At 41.7% G+C, this 21,030-nt stretch overlaps 1 protein-coding gene across 1 annotated transcript; it reads left to right on the forward strand.

The window, feature by feature from the left end:
* Window positions 1–2,205: 2,205 nt before the first annotated feature.
* Window positions 2,206–3,420, forward strand: LOC107652058 (growth/differentiation factor 15-like). Its single transcript, XM_016432678.2, has one exon. It carries the CDS (start codon window positions 2,511–2,513, stop codon window positions 3,159–3,161), a length of 651 nt encoding a protein of 216 aa, XP_016288164.2. The 5' UTR covers window positions 2,206–2,510; the 3' UTR covers window positions 3,162–3,420.
* The last annotated feature ends 17,610 nt before the right edge of the window (window positions 3,421–21,030 follow it).

Consider the following 21,030-nt stretch of genomic DNA (forward strand, 5'->3'; position numbering starts at 1 on the left):
GATTGATTTTTTAATTGATACAATAGAGATACTTGGAATGACAGAACCAGGTCTTGGAACTTACAATCTCCACCCTACTCAGAGTAACAGGATTTAGGAAGGGCTGCAGCAAAGATCAAGATTTAATTATTTGAGAATATGACCTTCAACAGACATGTGCAAAGGGGACAGACCTCTGGGTGGTCCTGGGTTAAGCTAGAGCCACCATTGGCACAGGGGAGACATCGACAGTGATTGGTAGATGTGAGAACTGAGGGGAGGGAACTTAGATTGTGGGCTTAAAGATAGCGGGGTCTGAGGACTAGGAAGAGGTTTTTTGCTCGGAGAAGGTTTTGCTCTGAAGGAGGTCTGAGAGGAGAGGTCCTGGAGGGAGAGCTGCTGGAGAGGTCTTGAAGGAGGCTGTGGAAGGAGAACTCAGGAGGAGTCAGGAGGAGAATTCTCTGGAAACATTTTCTTGAAAGGAGGCTCTCTTTAAGGTGGAGCCTGAGGTTGGCATGAGAAGCCTTACCTAGAGAGATCTTGGGTGAGTGATAAAACCAACTGACTGATTTATCTCTTAGGACTGAGGTCTAGGCCTTATTGGCTTTAGGCCCTTCATTCTTATTCCTTTCTTACTTTCTCTCTTTTTCTATTGATTAATCAGTGTATTATAAATTAAATTTCTCTATAAAGCCCAGTTGGCTTGGGCATATTCATAAATTGGGAATATATTCCCTGGTGACCATCTTATATTTATATAAAACCAAGACACAGCAGAAAACATATTTCAGTGGTCATAATTGATATATATATTTCCCTTGCTCCCAAACATTTTAATTATCACAGTTTATGGCTCCCACTCTCTTATCTACAACTATTTAACACTCAAAACTATTTTAAATCTAACAGGGGAGAGGGGGAACACAATGTCATTTAGATGGAAAAATAGGAACATGAGCCCATATCTATCCATCAATCAATAATCATTGATCATGTGCCAGTAAATCAGACACAGCACTAAGTGCTCAGGATACAAGCAAAAAGCAAAAAGAGTCCCTGCCCTCAAGGCACTTACATTCTAATGAAGGTGCCAGCATGTAAATAAAAATATACATATAAGAAATATTAGAGTAGACAAAAGGTTGGCTTACAGAAAAAGGCACAAACCACCAGGGGAACCAGGAGAAGCCCCCTGCATAAAGAAAAGATCAGAATCTTGGATAAAGGGGAAGGTATGGGAGGGAACAAGCATTTATTAAACATCTACTATGTGTCAGGCACTAAGAAATGTACAATATTTCATTTGATCCTCACAACCTTTTTCATATCAGGCACCCTGCCCAGCAGCCCAATGGGAGCATTTTCTCCCTCCTTTATGTGGGGTAAGGGACAGGGGCTCACATGTATCATGAAGGTTGGGCACTTGGTCTCTAAAAGGCTTACCATCACTGCACTACACCATGTCAGAGCTAGAAGAAACCTTCAAATGTAGAATCTGGGGTGTCAGAATTGGGAAGAATCTTGGAACATGGAGCACTACATCATAGCTGGAATGGATCTTGGAACATGGAGCTTCAGAACTGGGAGGTCCTATCATTTAGTATGTCAGAAGTGGAAAGGCCTCTAGTGCATAGACAATCAGAGCAAAAGGGACCTTGACATATAGACGACTGAAAGATAAATCTGGAAAATACTATAAAACTGGAAACTGGAATGAATCTCAAAACCCTAAACCTAGAAGGTCAGACCCAGAAGGGACCTTGTGGACTATACTCTGAGAAGGGTAGATAGACTGAGCAGTCGTTCAGCTCACCCAGACAAAGGAGGCAGAAGCAGCAGCCTCTGCTAGAGTGAGGGATCTTGGAGACCACTCAGCACCCTCTTGGAGACACATAGTACCCTACAATTTTCTCAGTGAGCCCAACTTTTAACCCTTGGCTCCCTCTCTCAACTTCCACCTTCTCTCCCTTACCTTTCTTCTCAGATTTAGCCTAGAGGTGGAGTCTTTAAGTAAGAAGGTGTCTCTGTCTCCTTCCTTATCCAGGACCCTAATCGCCCCATAGTTTGGCACTGTGTGAGCCCCAGGGACCCTTTTCATGGCTGGGAGCTGGGAGCAGAGATGCTGAGAGTCCCTATGAGGTATCCCGAACTAGCAAGTTCAGATTGGATAAATGAAGCCCGGCTAGATGCTTCCTGAGATCCTAAGGTCACTGTACAAAGCCAGAAAGGAAGGAGGGCACTGCCTCAGTTTTACAGACGTCCGAGGTACCGGGGAACTGAAAGTGGGGGTGCTGAAAAGCTTGGCTGAGTCTAGAAACCGGATTGGAAATTAGAAGCCAAATCTGTCCCCAGGTGACTTTGTGGGAAAGGGACCTGGAGCAGAAACCCGGCTAGGAGAAACCCCCGGGCAGAGTGGATAAACCCTCCAACGCCTTTCCCGTTTCCTCCCTCTTTCCACAGTGGAGCTGAGCCGAGACGCCTCCAACCTGCGCTTCCACCTGCTGCTCGACCGGGAGGCGCTGCCTGTGGAGATGCTAGAGAAGCCGCGGCTGATGAGCGCCCAGCTGTGGCTGTTTCTGCAGCCCCCTTCCCCGCCCCCTCGGACTGAGGGGTTCACCTTCCCGCTAGAAGCTGAAGCAAAAAGCCTGAGGTTCGACCTGACGCGGCCGCTGCGACGCTGGCTCAGACCAGGCCGGACCGCTGCGCCCCAGCTGCGGCTGCCCCTGGCTCTGCCTCCCAGCATGGCCCTGGAGCTGCTCCGACGGCCTCCGGTCCCGCGCGCCAGCCTGCGCGTCAAGTTCCAGGCCCCAGCGGGCAGGAAGAGCCGCAGGGTGCGGGCGCTACAGCCGGATAAGGACTGCGAAAAGGGCAGCGGGAGCCGCTGCTGCGCTCGCTCGCAGCGCGTGTCCTTCCAGGAGCTTGGCTGGGCAGACTGGGTGCTGGCGCCGCGCGAATACGAGATGCGCTTTTGCGAAGGCTCCTGCCCGCACAACTACCGGCCCGCAAGCCTGCACGCACAGCTCAAGGCCCGCCTACACAGCGTGTCCCCTGCCGCTGTGGGCCCACCCTGCTGCGCACCCTCTGCCTACGAGCCCATAGTGCTCATGCATTATGGCAGTGATGGGCAGGTGACGCTCACGCCCTTTGAAGATCTGGTCCCTACAACTTGCCACTGCGCATGACCCAGCGCGACCTGGGGGGCTCCTGCGCTGCAAAGTCAAGGGGCTGGACATTAGCGGGCTAGGATGGACCACACCTAGCTTCCCTTCTCCCCAGCCCAGCCAGGCAGCCCAAAGCTGACCTCTACACTGCAAATCCAGAGTGGCTGAAGAAGGGGTCCGGGGTGGCCACCTGTGGCACCTGTCATAGCTGTGGCCAAAGAGTGGAGCTGAAGCTGGCCCTCCTTGGCGGCTATGTTTCCTCCCTCCTGGCTTGGGAGAAGCAGCCTTATTTATAGAATCATTTTCTTTAAACCCTTACCTTCGGCCTTGGAATAAATACTGTGTATTGGTTTCAAGGCAGAAGAGTGGTAAGGACTGGGCAATGGGGGTCAAGTGACTTGCCCAGGGTCACCCAGCTGGGAAGTGTCTGAGTCCACATTTGAACTCAGGACCTCCTGTCTCTAGACTTGGCTCTCAATCCACTGAGCCACCGGGCTGCCCCCTTATAGAGGGTCATATTTATCAATAACTTATTGGGGCTGAAGGGATGGGAAAGGGGATTGCAGGAGTCCAACTTTTGTGAAATTGGTTGTCAGCTTCAGGGATTTTCATAACTTTTGTTTTTTGGCTTTTATTTATAATGGACACTGTTACAGAATGAATCTTCTGTTACTTTGAAAAGGGAATTTAAAAATAAATCCTAAAACTGAACTAAGTAGAATCTTGACTTGGGAGCAGAGGAAAGAGTTTGGTCAGAAAAGAAGAATGGTAGCCTCTATATACAGACCTAGCTGTGAATTTGGTCAGGTCCCTTCAAGGTTATTAGCTTCATCTGTAAAATGGGGCTAAGCATAGTCCTACCCAGCTGTTGTCAGGAAAGAGCCCTTACTTAGGTCAGATTAATGTTCAACTGAAGTCATTATTCATGATCTCAAATTATGTCACCGCTCCTCTACCATTCTCTCCCCAAGGAACTCCCAAGGAACCCACAACGGCCAGGAGGGTGATGGACATCCTGGAACCCTGCACAGCCTTTTAAAAATTTTATCAAAGCTTTTTTTTTTTTAACAACACACATTTTCTACCCCAAGAGTATGTATCTTCCTGTCGGTATAGCAAAGCAGTTGAGGTGATAGCAAAAATCCCTCTCATTGAAAATAAATTGTGGACCTGATTTATTCCAGTTAGAAATGTGGTTGGGTTTTACCTATGTGAATGTTTCCTGAGAAGCAAAGACAAAAGATTACACAAAACCAACCTACAAGGTAAAGCACATGAAGCATTCTGCTCCCGTGGTCCTTCCTAGCTCGCCACCAACATGAGGGAAGTATTTCCTCATTTGTTCTTCTGGTCCAAGTTAACAGCAACAACAATAATAACTAGCATTTATATAGTGCTGTAAGATGCAAAGCACTTCACATTTGTTATTTCATGTAATTCTCACCAACAACCCTGAGAGGTAGATCCTATTATAATCCCCATTTTACAGGTGTTAAAACTGAGGCTGAGAGATGTTAGATGACTTGAGCAAGGTCACATGACCATGGCAAGATACCAATGCAAATATGCCTGAATTCAAGTCTTACACTGTCATCTAGCTGCCTATCAAATGCCGTTGTTTTATCCTTACAAGATTCCCGTTTTACAGATGAGGCAACTGAGGCAAGCACAGATAAATGACTCACCCAGAGTCACATAACTGGTTAAGAGTCTGAGGCTGAATTCAAACTCAGGTCTTCTTAACTCTCAAGTCCACATACTAGCTACTTTGACCTGCTACCCAGATGTGACTGAGGGCCCTCAAAGGCCAATCCACTTGTACAGATTTTGACTCTGGACCCAACTGATGGCCCTTGGCTGTTCTCCAAAGATCACAGAAGTACAAAACTCTAGTCTAACCCACACCCAAAGGGAAATCCTGCTATAAGCTGCCTGACAAGTGGTCCACCTAAGTTCAGAGAAGTTCATCTCACCACCTGGAAATTTTTGACTGAACAGCTTTGAAGACTATCCTGGGAATACTCAAACTCATCATGCGCCCAGCTTTTGGGTCAAAAATCCACTATTCGATAAAAACTGCTGGGAAAATTGGAAGACAGTGTGGGAGAGATTAGGTCTGAATCAACACCTCACACCCTACACCAAGATAAATTCAGAATGGGTGAATGACTTGAACATAAAGAAGGAAACTATAAGCAAATTAGGCGAACACAGAATAATATACTTGTCAGATCTTTGGGAAGGGAAAGATTTTAAAACCAAGCAAGACTTAGAAAGAGTCACAAAATGCAAAATAAATAATTTTGATTACATCAAATTAAAAAGCTTTTGTACAAACAAAACCAATGTAACCAAAATCAGAAGGAAAGCAACAAATTGGGAAACAATCTTCATAAAAACCTCTGACAAAGGTTTAATTACTCAATTTTACAAAGAACTAAATCAATTGTACAAAAATTCAAGCCATTCTCCAATTGACAAATGGGCAAGGGACATGAACAGGCAGTTCTCAGCCAAAGAAATCAAAACTATTAATAAGCACATGAAAAAGTGCTCTACATCTCTTATAATCAGAGAGATGCAAATCAAAGCAACTCTGAGGTATCACCTCACACCTAGCAGATTGGCTAACATGACAGCAAAGGAAAGTAATGAATGCTGGAGGGGATGTGGCAAAGTGGGGACATTAATTCATTGCTGGTGGAGTTGTGAATTGATCCAGCCGTCCTGGAGGGCAATTTGGAACTATGCCCAAAGGGTGATAAAAGACTGTCTGCCCTTTGATCCAGCCATAGCACTGCTGGGTTTGTACCCCAAAGAGATAATAAGGAAAAAGACTTATACAAGAATATTCATAGCTGCACTCTTTGTGGTGGCCAAAAACTGGAAAATGAGGGGATGTCCTTCGATTGGGGAATGGCTGAACAAATTGTGGTATCTGTTGGTGATGGAATACTATTGTGCTCAAAGGAATAATAAAGTGGAGGAATTCCATGGAGACTGGAACGACCTCCAGGAAGTGATGCAGAGCGAAAGGAGCAGAACCAGGAAAACATTGTACACAGAGACTGATACACTGTGGTACAATTGAACGTAATGGACTTCTCCATTAGTGTCAATGCAGTGATCCTGAACAATCTGCAGGAATCTAAAAAACACTATCCACAAGCAGAGGATAAACTGTAGGAGTAAAAACACTGAGGAAAAGCAACTGCTAGACTACAGGGGTGGAGGGATATGACTGAGGAGAGACTCTAAATGAACACTCTAATGCAAATACCCACAACATGGAAATGGGTTCGAATCAAGGACACATGTGATACCCAGTGGAATCACACTTTCCAATGAATAATGTTTGGAAATGACCAAATAAAACAATGGGGGTTTTTTTGTTTTTTTTTAAACCCTTACCTTCTGTCTTGGAATCAATACTGTGTATTGGCTCCAAGGCAGAAGAGTGGTAAGGGCTAGGCAATGGGGGCCAAGTGATTTGCCCAGGGTCACACAGCTAGGAAGTGGCTGAGGTCAGATTTGAACCTAGGACCTCCCATCTCTAGGCCTGGTTCTCAATCCACTGAGCTACCCAGCTGCCCCCTAAAACAATGTTTTTAAATAAATAAATAAATAAAACTCATCATGCATACACTGAAACATCTCCTCACTAAGCACAAGTTGTAGCAAAGTCAGAATTTGAAACCAGGTCTCCTGTGATGACCACACCAAGGTTGCCTAAGGCTCATAAGGGGGAGGAGGAAGGGGTGCCCAAAGAGTGATGGAAGAGGGAAGAGGCATAGAAAGGGAGATCTGAGGTGCCCAAACATGTCCCCCAAAATGGAGGGAGGATGAACCTAAGTGGTGCTTTCTACTCTCTGCCCCCATCAGATCTAGATGGTAGGAGAGTCTTGAAAATCAGAGTCCAAAACAAGTGTCATTGAGTCACAGGAGTCCATAGAGATGGAAGAGGTTTTTTTTTTTTTAACCCTTTTAACCCTTACCTTCCATCTTAAAATCAATACTGTGTATTAGTTTCAGGGCAGAAGAACAGTAAGGGCTAGACAATGGGGGTGAAGTGACTTGCCCAGGGTCACACAGCTGAGAAGTGTCTGTTGTCAAATTTGAACCCAGGACCTCCCATCTCTAGGCCTGATTCTCAATCTGATTCACCTCCTAGCCACCCCACAAGAGAAGCCTTTTTCAAGTCCCACTGGCTGATTTCCAACAGCCCCCTGGCCCACTGCCCTCAGGTTCAAAAGACTTCCTAAAACTTCCTGAAGCAATGTATCAAATAGAGCCAAGTCAAATCAAACAAAGAGCCTATCTCTAGGTCAAAAGTCTGTGTGACCGTGGGAGACTGATAAGTCAGGATCCCCTGACTCCTGATCTGCCCCTGGGATCCAGAGCAACAGGGATTGGGGCAGTAGATGGCCAAATACAGGCCAGAGTGAATCTGTCCATTCTCTGAAGATTCTCTCCAGATTCCAATCACAGAGGTCCTTATGGGACTTTCAACTGGTCACTTCCTCTCTGTTCTGCATTCTTCTGTTGTCTAAAGTAAAAGTGTCAGACTAGAAGACCTCAAAAGCCCTTTGCTGCCTAAAATCCAAGAACCTCAGAGTTGGAAAGGACTTGGCCTTCTAGTCCAATTTATACCTGAGTAAGAATCCCTGACAAATCCTGCTATCATCAGATCAAAGATCCAAAGCTGCAAAGGACTTTAAAGATCATGTCTCCTTTTCAGATTGGGAAACTGAGGCCCTGAGAAGACAAGTGACTAATCCAAGATCACATGGGTCACTAGTCCCACCATCTTGCTGTGTGAAATAAAATACTTAGAGAAACTCCATTCCAGCTTGGATCCCTTGCATCCTAGTGGTAGGGCATAGGAGTCACAAGATCATGTGGTATGTAGGGAGGCCACACTCCTGGGTGGGCATCTCAAGCAACAACATGACAGAACCAGAGCAAGGTGGCCACAGAGGAAGGAGCACATTTGGTTTTGAGTTCAAGAAGTCGAGTTACTCTCTTGATTTTTGTACCAGTCTCTGGTCTCTGGGGTCACTCTCTCTGAGCAGTCTAGGAACTGGCTTATCAGTTTTGTAGCTACTCTGTTTTATTAATTGCTTATGTTGTTCTTAGAAAGCATTACCTATAGTGGCCCTCCAACTTACCGTATGCCCTCCTTCCCACTCGGGAAGGGCATCGGGACCTCTCCCTGACAAATGATGGCAAGTGGACAATGGAGGAACCTCCACCTGAGTTTGGAAAGGGAGATAGATGCTAAGCTCCCAGACCCCCAAAAAGATGCCAACCCTGATCCACAGGGTGTGGTAGCTCCATTCTTTGGAGGAAGTGGAACTGCCATTCCATGCCATCAGGCTCCAAAAAAGGCTACTCGACTAGCCTCAGGCTTATCCATTAGCCCTAAGGCTATCGGATTAGCCTCCAGTCTAGTCCACCATAAGTCACATCTTCTACAAATAAGATTCTTTTCTTACTTCTGGACTGAATGGAGCTTGAGTCTCCCCTTTTGGGGGCAAGACCCTGCTACAGACTTGGGTGGGTTTCTCCCACATCACTCTCTTTACTAATAAATGCTTACAAATGTGATCATGAGCTTTCAGAGAAGTTTTTACTTCTAATATTGCCAAACATATGGACTTCTAATTATGCTATATATACATATATATATATATAAATGGTGACAAGTTCCTGATACTTATCCAAGGTCTAGTGGAGGTAGCTTCTATCCTACAAGCATGTAGGTCAGGTGAAATAATAGTGCAATTACCCACCATAACTAAAGAAAGTTGTCATGCCAAAGCCAAGAAAGGACAGAAGCATGACACAACTGATTTCTGCTCTATCCAAGAGCCATAGGAGAGCAAACCAGAGTCAGAGAATACGTTCATGTCCTATCGGGCTAAGTGAGAAGAGTCCTAACTCGGGCTTTTCCCATTCTCCCCTGAAACAGCTCTCCCCACTCCGGCACCAACTTATATCACCTGGACACGGATGGTCGCCATCTGTGATCATTGGCTAAGTAGCTCTGATCAGTGCATTGTTTGTGGTTTACCTGCAGCAGACTCAAACATCAACCATGGCTGGTTCAATAGTGTGAGCAATGTTGTGACATTGTAAACTGGCCCCCCCAATGTCCCTCAAAATTCTTTGAAGCTCATGGACATTTGTAGCAATTTCCGCGGACTTATTTATGTAAGAGCATTACCAAAACAAAACAAACAACTTTGATCATATGATACTAAAAAGCTTCTGCAAAAGCAAAATTGATGTAGCAAAGATAAGAAGGGAAACCATCAAATATGAAAAAAAATATTTCTATCAATTTCTGATGAGGGCTTAGTAATCAAGTTATATAAATAATTAACAGATAAATAATCTAAAAATATGGCCCAAAAGCTGTTTTCAGAAGTTATGAATAAACAGTTCTTAAAAGAATTATAAACTGGGGGCAGCTGGGTAGCTCAGTGGATTGAGAGCCAAGCCTAGAGATGGGAGGTCCTAGGTTCAAATCCGGCCTCAGACACTTCCTGGCTGTGTGACCCTGGGCAAGTCACTTGACCCCCATTGCCTAGCCCTTACCACTCTTCTGCCTTGGAGCCAATACACAGTATTGACTCCAAGACGGAAGGTAAGGGTTTTAAAATAAAAAAAATTTTAAAAAAAGGAGAGCCAGGCTTAGAGACAGGAAGTCCTGAGTTCGAATGTGACCTCGGACACTTCCTAGCCATTTGATAGTATACTAGAAATACTTGCTATACAAATTAGGCGAACACAGAATAGTATACATGTTAGACCTTTGAGAAGGGAAATATTTTAAAACCAAGCAAGACTTGGAAAGAGTCACAAAATGCAAAATAAATAATTTGGACTACATCAAATTAAAAAGCTTTTGTACAAACAAAACCAATGTAACCAAAATCAGACACAGAATCAGAAGGGAAGCAACAAATTGGGAAACAATCCTCATAAAAACCTCAGACAAAGGTTTAATTACTCAAATTTACAAAGAGCTAAATCAAATTGTACAAAAAATCAAGCCATTCTCCAATTGATAAATGGGCAAGGGACATGAATAGGCAGTTTTCAGATAAAGAAATCAAAACTATTAATGGGCACATGAGAAAGTGCTCTAAATCTCTGATAATCAGAAAGATGCAAATTAAAACAACTCTGAGGTATCATCTCACACCTAGCAGATTGGCTAACATGACAGCAAAGGAAAGTAATGAATGCTGGAGGGGATGTGGCAAAGTTGGGACACTAATGCATTGATGGTGGAGTTGTGAATTGATCCAACCATCCTGGAGGGCAATTTGGAACTATGCCCAAAGGGCAATAAAAGACTGTCTGCCCTTTGATCCAGCCATAGCACTGCTGGGTTTGTACCCCAAAGAGATAATAAGGAAAAAGACTTGTACAAGAATATTCATAGCTGCACTCTTTGTGGTGGCCAAAAATTGGAAAATGAGGGGATGCCCATCTATTGGGGAATGGCTGAACAAATTGTGGTATCTGTTGGTGATGGAATACTATTGTGGAATAATAAAGTGGAGGAATTCCATGAAGACTGGAACGACCTCCAGGAAGTGATGCAGAGCAAAAGGAGCAGAACCAGGAGAACATTGTACACAGAGACTGAGACACTGTGATACAATCGAATGTAATGGACTTCTCCATTAGTGGCAATACAATGTCCCTGAACAATCTGCAGGGATCTAGGAGAAAAAACACTATCCACAAGCAGAGGACAAACTATGGAATTAAAAACACCAAGGAAAACCAACTGCTAGACTACAGGGGTTGAGGGGATATGACTGAGGACTCTAAATGAACACTCTGGTGCAAACACCAACAACATGAATATGGGTTCAGATCAAGAACATTTTGGTAATGGACTTCTCCATTAGTGGCAATGCAATGTCCCTGAACAATCTGCAGGGATCTAGGAGAAAAAACACTATTCATAAGCAGAAGATAAACTGTGGGAGTAGAAACACTGAGGAAAAGCAACTGCCTGACTACAGCGGTTGAGGGGACATGACAGAGGAGAGACTCTAAACGAACACTCTAATGCAAATATTAACAACATGGCAATGGGTTCGAATCAAGAACACATGTGACACCCAGTGGAATCACGTGTCGGCTACGGGGGGGGGGGGGGAGGAAAAGAAAATGATCTTTGTCTTTAATGAATAATGCTTGGAAATGATCAAATAAAATATTATAAAAATTTTTAAAAAAGAACATTTGTGATACCCAGTGGAATCGCGTGTGGGCTATGGGATAGATGGGGGGAGGGGGAGAGAAAATGATCTTTGTCTCCAATGAATAATGCTAGGAAATGACCAAATAAAATAATGTTAAAAAAAAATACTTGCTATAGCAATAGGAAAAAGAAACTGAAGGAATTAGAAAAGGCAATGAGGAAACAAAAGTATCACTCTTTGCAGATGATTTGATGGTATACATTGAGAACTCCAGAGAAAAATATGAATAGAGGGGGAAGCTGAGTAGCTCAGTGGATTGAGGTCCAGGCCCAGAGATGGGAGGTCCTGGATTCAAATCTGGCCTCAGATACTCCCTAGCTGTGTGACCCTGGGCAAGTCACTTAATCCCCATTGCCTAGCCCTTACCACTCTTCTGCCTTGGAACCAATACATAGTATTGACTCCAGGATGGAAGGTAACGGTTTAAAAAAACTAATAGAAACAATTAACAACTTTCATAAAGTTGTAGGATAAAATAAACCTACAGTAACCATCAACATTTCTATTTACCACCAATGAAGTTCAAAAAGGAAATTCCATTTAAAATAACTTTGGACAATATAAAATACCTAGAAGTCTACTTACCAAAACAAATGCAGCAACATATGAATACAATTACAAAACACTTTTCACACAAATAAAGTCAGACCTAAACAACTGGAAAAATATTAATTGCTCATGAATTATGGCATTATATTGGCAGTATAGAACCGGTATAATAAAAATGACAACCTTACCTAAATTAATTTACCTATTCAGTGTCATATCAATCAAATTACCCAAAAATCATTTCCTAGAACTGGAAAAAAATAATAATGAAATTAATCTGGAAGAACAAAAAGCCAAGAATATTAAGGGAATTAATGAAAAAAATATGAAGGAATGAGACCTGGCTATACCAAATATATACTCTATATATCTATATCTCTATATATACAGTATACTCTAGTATATAAGTGGTAGTCATCAAAATAATCTGGTATTGGCTAAGAAATAGAATGGTGGATCAATGGAATAGATTAGGCAATCAACACATGGCAGTTAATGTCCATAGCAACTGCGTGTTTGATAAATCCAAAGATCCAAGCTTTCAGGGAAAGAATTCACTATTTGACAAAAACTGCTGGGAAAACTGGAAAGTAATATGGCAGAGATTAGGCATGGACCAACATCTCATGCAATGCACCAAGACAAATTCAAAATTGATACTTGATGTAGAAATAAAGAGTGATACCATGAACAAATTAGAGGACCATAGAAAAGTTTGTCTGCCAGACTTATGTATAAGGGAAGAACTTATGACCAAACAAGAAACAGAAAACAGATCATTTTGATTGCATTAAATTTAAAAGCTTTTGCAAATTAAAAGCAATGCAAACAAGATCCATGGGGAAACAACAATTTTGGAAAAATAGCTTATAGTACATATATCCAACAAAAACAATTTTTTTCCAAAATATATAAAGAACTGAGTCAAATTTAAGTATAAAATATTCTCCAATCGAGAAATTATCAAAGGATATGACTAGGCAGCTATCAGAGTAAGAGATCAAAACTATCCATAGGTATATGAAAAAATGCTGCAAATCACTATTTATTAGAGAAATGCAGATTAAAACAACTCTAAGATGCCACCTCTTATGGCTCACATGATTAAAAAGAAAAATGAAAAATATTGGAGATGATGTGGGAAAATTGGGATATTAACACACTGCTGGTGAAACTGAACTGATACAACCATTCAGGAGAGCAACATGGAATCAGACTCAAAGATCCACAAAGCTATGCATGCATTTTGACACAGCAATACCACTACTGATGTGAATTTTAAAACTACTCTGCCCTACTCAGACCTTACTTTAAAAGATCTGATTTATCTATTTCCTGATTAGTAACAATGGAGATACTTGGCCTATAGAATCCAGTCTTGGGAACTCTACATTGCTCCACCCTACTTAGTTTAACAAGGTCAGGATTGTCTGCACCATACTCAAAGATTTAGTTATCTAAGAAGATGGCCTTCAACAGACATGTGCAGAAAAAAGGACAGACCCCTTGGCTGTCCTAAGTCAAACTAAGCTAACATTGGTACAGATGAGAAGCAGGAAAGTGATGTAAAACCATCTATATAGGGCACATCACATCCTCTCTTCGGCCTTTTTTCCCGGAGAGGCGGCTCCGGCTGGCAGTGTGCTAAGCATTCCAACATCTTGGCATGGTAGCAGCTATTTGTCTGGGTTTTGGCAGTGAGTTTGTCCTTGAGCTAATTCAGGTTCAGGCATCTTGGCTGAGCCCTCTTAGAGTTCAGGCTGATTCCTTCCTATTTTACTCTCCAAAACCTTACCTTCCTAAAGCCTCTAATCTTCCCCCTGGCACAAGCCAGGTGGGAGAAATTCTACACCCTTTCCTTCTCCCTTCTTCTTAATTTCTTTCCACTATCTTAATTAAATCACCATAAATTTCCAACTGACTTGGGTATTTTTTTTCATTTGGGATATCCATGGCAACCAATAATTAATATAGTTTATGTCACAATGCTAAAGTTGTCCTTTACACTGGGTCTATATCCCAAAGAGATCAGAGATACGAGGAAAGGACCGACATGTACCAAAATATTTTTAGCAGCTCTTTATGTAATGACAAAGAATTGAAAACTGAGGAGTGGTCTATTGCTTGGGAATTGGATGAATACTATTGCACCATAAGGAACAATGAACAAACTGAGTTTAAAAATGCTCAGAAAAACTTTTATGAAGTGATGCAAAGTGAAGTGAGAAGAACCAGGAGAACAATATATACGGGAACAGAAATATTGTACAATGATCAATTGTAAAGGACTAAACCATTAACAGCAAAGCAAGGTTCCAAGACAACCCAAAGGGACTAATGAAGAAAATACTATTCACAGCCAAAGAAGAAACTATTCGAATCTGAATACAGATCAAAACATGTCACCTTCCACTATATATCCTTCATGAGATTTCTAGTGTATGGATAATGTGTGTTTTCTATCATGACATGAGTGACATGAAAATGTGTGTTACATGAAGGCATGGGTATAATGTATATCAGACTCTTCACTGCCTCAGGGAGAAAGAAGGGAAGGGAGGGAGAAAATCAAAATTTTAAAATGTCAAAACTCAATTGTCAAAAATTGTTTCCATATGTAACTGAAAAAGAAAAATAGCACCTTTCAAAATGGTCCGCCATCTTTGATATCTAGCACTGCCACCACTGTAAATCTTCCTTAGGACTTGTAATGATTATTTGCTGAATGGCAATAATTGATCTTGAGGGAGCTGTTACTGATAGACAGATGAGTGAGGAAAGGTAGGAGTCAAAATGGAATGGCTCCTGTTGTACTCTCTAACTCTCTTCTCCTGGGCTATGATAGCCAAGGAATATCTCTGGGAAATGGGGATCCCGAGTGATGGGTTGGTGTTGGTAAGTTGAAGGGAGGTCTCCCCTATTGAGTGATAGAGGTGATACCCCAGAATTGATATGTTCTAATCATTTAGAAATACAAGCCACCCCCATGTCCGCTGACTGGAGGGGAGGGGGGGCTGAACAGCACTGTGCAATGACTGATCAGTAGCCTCAGGGAATTAGCTTCCTCAAGGCTCCTTGAATAAAATCCCTTTCTTCCCATCTGACTTTGGTTGAATGTCTTTGATAAACTCGAGGTATTTGAAAGTGGGGGTCAGTTTGAGGTTAAGAGGTGTCCCTATATCTAAACCCTTAGAGGTCCTTCTTTCTGGGAGCTTTAGGGCAAACCAGAAATTCTCCTCCCCTTCCCAGTTATCTTATAAACTAAACTAAGATATTCAGGAATCAAGGTAAGAGTAAGGCAGATGCTATAAGGCTGAAGGGAGGGGGGCAGCTCAAGGCTGTTGAGTCCGATACCCCTCAGGTCCAAGGGGACCTGAGTCTCTTTTAAGAAGTTGCTAGAGGTGTCAGGCAATTGTGAATCTCTTCTTGAGTAGACTGAAGGTTGATTCTCTTGGCTATCTCTTGGTTGGTTCTTAGACGGTCTCCAGAAAGGTAAGAAACCTCCTCTCACCTCAAGATCTAGTCCCAAAAGCCCCTTCTTTCCCCCCAGAACTCCCCCAGGTCATCGTTATTCTCCCATGTTCCTCTGCTTCCAAAGGTCTTCACCCATCAATCAAGTCTTCTTCAACATTCCATCTTCATCTTTGCATCCTGCTCTTACAGACTCCAAGTCACATCTAAGGCATCACCACCCATCGTTGGTGCTGTAACCTTCCTGAGATTTCTGGAACCACTGGCCAATCTAGAACAGGGAAGAAGCTACACAACTGGAGACTGGAATGAAATTTTGTGTGTGGCCATTTAAGCCTTCCTCTTCCATTTTGGCCAGTCACTTGCTTTTATCCTAGGAGATGACTTCCAGCCCACAAATATTCCCTTTGAGATTGCTAGCCTGCCATTCCTTCCTAGTCTTTCCATGGAGCTAGTCCTCTCCTACATGGTTGCCTGGTGGGGTGGGACAGGGATGGGGATATAGTTATCTCCCAGTGCTATCATCCAATGTTGCTGCTGCTATGGTATCTGAAAAAATCTGAAATGCTATCTGTGCTTGGATCCAGACAGAATTGAGACCTGAACCTGCAAAAGAAACACAAACAGCTGGATAAGAATTTAAGGAGCTCTGCTGCTAGGATTATCACAGAATGGCTAGAATGGCAAATCTCATATAGGCTGCCATCTGGTGGGCAATTTAGCTATTGTACCTAATTAATACCTTGCTGGATAATTAACAGAGTGACATGCTGTCTTTCTGACTTTCTATAGCTTTAAGGAAGGCCAGAAAATCAAAGGGATTCCATGTGACAACCAATATCACATTTAAAAAGGATGCAATAGTGTCTATAACACTTATTTCACAGAGTGGCTTTGACAAAGTGGGAGAGACCAGGGGGCAGCTGGGTAGCTCAGTGGATTGAGAACCAGGCCTAGAGACTGGAGGTCCTAGGTTCAAATCTGGCCTCAGACACTTCCCAGCTGTTTGACCCTGGGCAAGTCACTTGACCCCCATTGCCTAGCCCTTACCACTCTTCTGCCTTGGAGCCAATACACAGTATTGACTCCAAGACAGAAGGTAAGGGTTTAAAAAAAAAAAGTGGGAGAGACCACTTCCAAAGTGATGGAGTGTTCAGTCACAGATAATCAGAAACTGACAGGGGCCTTATGACACCCTGTAAAGGATAATTTTAGCATTGTGACCTAAATTATATTAATTATTGGTTGCCATGGATATCCCAAATAATAAAATAAAAATACCCAAGTCAGTCTAAAATTTTATGGTGATTTAATTAGTATAGTGGAAAGAAATTAAGAAGAAGGGAGAAGGAAAGGGTGTAGGATTTTCTCCTGCCTGGCTTGTAGTAAGGGTTTGGAGTATGAAGGAGGAAGGAATCAGTCTGAACTCCAAGAGGGCTCAGCCAAGATGCCTGAACCTGAATTGGCTCAAGGGCAAACTCACCACCAAAACCCATACAAAAGCTGCCACCACTCTAAGATCTTGGAACGCTTAACATGCTGCCAGCCAGAGCTGCCTCTCCGGGTAAAGAGGCCCAAGAGAGGAAGTGATGTGCCCTACGATTTTACATCACTTTTCTGCATCTCATCTGTACCAATGTTAGCTTAGCTTGACTTAGGACAGTCCGGGGGTCTGTCAGCTGTTTCTGCATATGTATGTTGAAGGCCATCTTCTTAGATAATTAAATCTTTACATTTGGTGCAGACATTCCTGACCGTGTTAAACTAAGTAGGGTGGAGCAATGTAGAGTTCCCAAGACTTGATTCTATAGACCAAGTATCTCCATTGTTACTAATCAGGAAATAGCTAAATCAGATCTTCTAAAGTACTGTCTGAGTAGGGTGGAGTAGTTTTAAAATTCACACTCCAAAACCCCAAAGCACTGAATTAGCACACAGAATCATGACGATCAGCTTTGACCTTATCCTGCTCAACTCCAACATTATCAAGATATTGCATGATCCATATATTTTACTGAAGTTCTGTAAATTGGCATTTGTCTGTTGTATTTAATACTTTCACTAGCCTTTCCTTATACTCTTCCTGTGTTTGTTTTTCCCCTAAACACAATGAAGTCCTCTAAGCACATTAATACTTCCACATAATTCGTGTCTCTCTTCTTTCCCCCTGATTCTTCTTCCCTTGCTCTAGGAGAGGGGAATGGCTGCTGGGAGGATTAGAAGGAGATTAGATTTAGCAATCTGCAGAGTAATTCCTAAATAGTTCCTATATTGATTTATTTATATGACAAACCATGTACAGTCACAGTATGGATTCTTTGGGTTATATTAAAAACAAGGAGACTTAACAGTTGGACTTAAGCAACTTTCCCAGACAAAAGGAGATGGAGGATAGAGCTATACTGATACTTCCATAATTTTAATTTCTTAATATCTAGAGTAATATTACAAGCAGCTAGGTGATGTGGTAGATAGAATGCCAGCTTTTTTGGAGTCAAGGAGACTTAGCTTCCCAAGTTCAAATCTGGCCTCAGATACTTACTAGCTGTGTGACTCTGAGCAAGCCACATAAATCTGTTTGTTTCCATTTTCTTCTCTGTAAAATGAACTGGAGAAGGAAATGGCAAACTATTCCAGTACTTTTGCCAAAAAAAACTCCAAACGGAATCACAAAGAATCAGACACAACAACTCAACAACAAAATCAATGTTTCTTTCCTCTTTTTCCATGCCTTTAGGTTATTGTTGAATAGATAGTGTAAGGATGATATTAGAAAATAAGTATTGTTTTATTAGTTTAGGAATAAGAAGTAAAGTGGCTGCTTGAGAAAAGAACTGGAGTTTGAAGCAGAGCTGAGAGAGCATGTTAATTTCAACTGCGGACAGTTATAACCATTTTTTCTATGTCAATTACTCTCTCTGGCAGTTGGCAGAGACACACTCTCAGAGACTCTCAGGGCTGGAGGAAGTAACATCTTTGCCTCTCTCTGTGTCTGAAGGAAAGACCTGAAGGAGCTCAGTGTTTTCCTTTCCCAACTTGGGAAACACTACTGAATGTCTATTGTGGTTTTTATAGATTGTTTAAACTCTGGGAAGACCAAAGAAAAACCTGATCTTTGATTTGGACTCTGAGTCCATTACGACTCAGAGTCCTGACTTGATTCTTGTTGAGACTCAACCAGCTAGCCTTTGCTATTTTATAATTTGAAGGCAAAGTTAAGATTTATAAGGATAATAACGGTAGTTTTTATTTAGCTAGTATAAATTATGGTTAGATCAGGGAGGAGTAGTGTAGCCTGTGAAACACAGGAGAAGCGGTTCCTTGTGGAACCTGGGAGTTTATTTGGGTGGATTTAGGATCCCTTAGAATTAGAAATCCTTTATTTATCCTTATATATTTCAATAAATACTTTATTCTTATAGTAAGTCTCTTTAGTGTCCTTGCATCTGGCCCTGAAATTTGAGTTTCACTTCATCACTGAGGACGCTTTTTGATTACCTCTATCAAAAGCATCCAAACAGTTTTGAAACTATATCGGACAGTTTTTCTATCTATATTTGTGTAACTCACCATTATTGGGGGGGGGGGAGTATTTTTAAAGTTTGGTGAGCTAAATAGGACAAAGAACCTAACTGTCTGATTTTAAGAGTCTGACTGTCAAATTAGGCAATTAGAGCTATTATTTCAGCAGGGGGTCTGTGGAAGTGGTTAGAGCTGTTTCACTGTGAGCTGAACTCTAGCTAGATACAAAATCCATCTCTCAGACAACTTGATACAAAGAATCTGTACTCTCAGAAAATCTGGTGAATTAACTATATAAAATCACCATAGGATTTTCTCTGTCAGATATGACTTCTTTCATTTTCACTATCATATGAGAATTTATACAAAATGTACTTGCCTATGACTTTCTAATGCCATTACTCTTATTGACACTCCTACAAGTAATCTCTTATGTCCCATGCTACTATTGTTTATCATGTGCTTTTACATGATGATCAAATCTTTGGCAGTTGTGTTTAAACATTTAAAAGCAAGCATTAAGCAAGCTACTGCAAAGAGTGATCTAATGTTAAAAGTGAACTATCTAGAGACTAAACTAGATAGAATGCAAACTCAATATGAGGAATTACTCAAGGCTAAAGGGGCAATGGCAGAAACTAAAGAACATGAAGCAACTAAATTAGAGGGTGCAACTAATTCAGATAAACCAACAAATAAATCAGAAATGGAAACTAAAGCATTAGAAAGCAAACCAGTTCATATGTTTCTTCTAATGGAGGTACCCATAGTGTTCCCAGAGCGTGGTAGAGTGAATCTCATTTGCCACAAAAAGTTTACACAAGCTGATATAGACAGTTTTAAGAAAAATATTCCATCATATGAAGAACCCATGGGTATTATAAAGCAGTTCAAGCATTTAGTTAAGCTTTACAGTCCTTCTTATTGGGACTTGACATCCTTATGGATGAATTATTAACAAAAGGGGAGAAACAAAAGATTATACAGGACACCAATAATAACCCCCTAATTGTCAATTGGCCAACTCGGGATCCTGAGCTCTTTTGTGGGGTACAGCCACTAAACTACAGCCAGGGAGGCAATAATTGAAACTATGAGGCAAAATTCCAGATGCCCATAGTCTAAATTTGAGCACCTAAAGCAGGAAGTGGGAGAGACTTCCTCCACTTTCCTCAATAGTATTATTGACTGTGCTGAAAAATGGATTGGGTTGAATACTTTAACAGATGAAAATGTACATCACATTTGCAGGCAATTTGTAAAAAATGCATGCCCTGTGGTCCAAAATTATTTTTGGAGTAACTGTCCAAATTGGTTTGACATGGGTCTTGATGAAATTAGGAGAATTGCTATGTTTTCCAAGATGAGAAAGATAGGCAATTAGAAGAGAAAAATTATATAATTGATAATCTAACCAAAGACATTAGAGAGTTTAAACAAAAACTGAAATCCAGTGAAGTGCAGGAAAAAACAGTAACTGCACTAAGAACTTATAGACAACCCAGAAATAATTACAATCCTAGACAATACAGACAAACCCCAAGATATTTTCTTTGTAACAGTCCTGGTCATCTCATGAGAGAATGCAGATTTAGGGGACAATTCTTTGGGGAAAGCTTCAAAGGAAACTGAGGCAATATATTTAATCACTTTAATGGATTCAGGCAAGGCAAAATGGATATAGAAATTATGGGCTTAATAATGGATTTAATAATGCAGTCCAGTATGGGAGACTAAAGTACCCAAATTATTTTGATACTAGATGCTATCATAAGTCACAACAAGTTACAGACCTGAATACCATGCAAGAATATATCAAAGCAGGTGTTCATCGAAAATATTCCCAAGTAGCTGGTGGGAATCCCCAAAAACTTGATATCAAAAAAGGTGCAATTTCATTATGAAGGTGTGCCAAGGCCTGTGCAGTTAAAAATATAGTATATGGAAAAAAATGGACTAGGAAGTATGGGCAATGGAATAAAAACCAATGAAAATACAAAGATTTTTTTAAAATGTGGGAAATTAGTGCAGGAGAAATCAATGAAGAATTAAAGAATGAG

The sequence above is a fragment of the Monodelphis domestica genome, chromosome 3 (genome assembly GCF_027887165.1).
Source record: "Monodelphis domestica isolate mMonDom1 chromosome 3, mMonDom1.pri, whole genome shotgun sequence".
Lineage (NCBI taxonomy): Eukaryota > Metazoa > Chordata > Mammalia > Didelphimorphia > Didelphidae > Monodelphis > Monodelphis domestica.

Coding starts and splice junctions, on each gene's coding strand:
- LOC107652058 (XM_016432678.2), top strand. CDS start 2,511: ATGCTAGAGAAGCCGCGGCTGATGAGCGCCCAGCTGTGGCTGTTTCTG.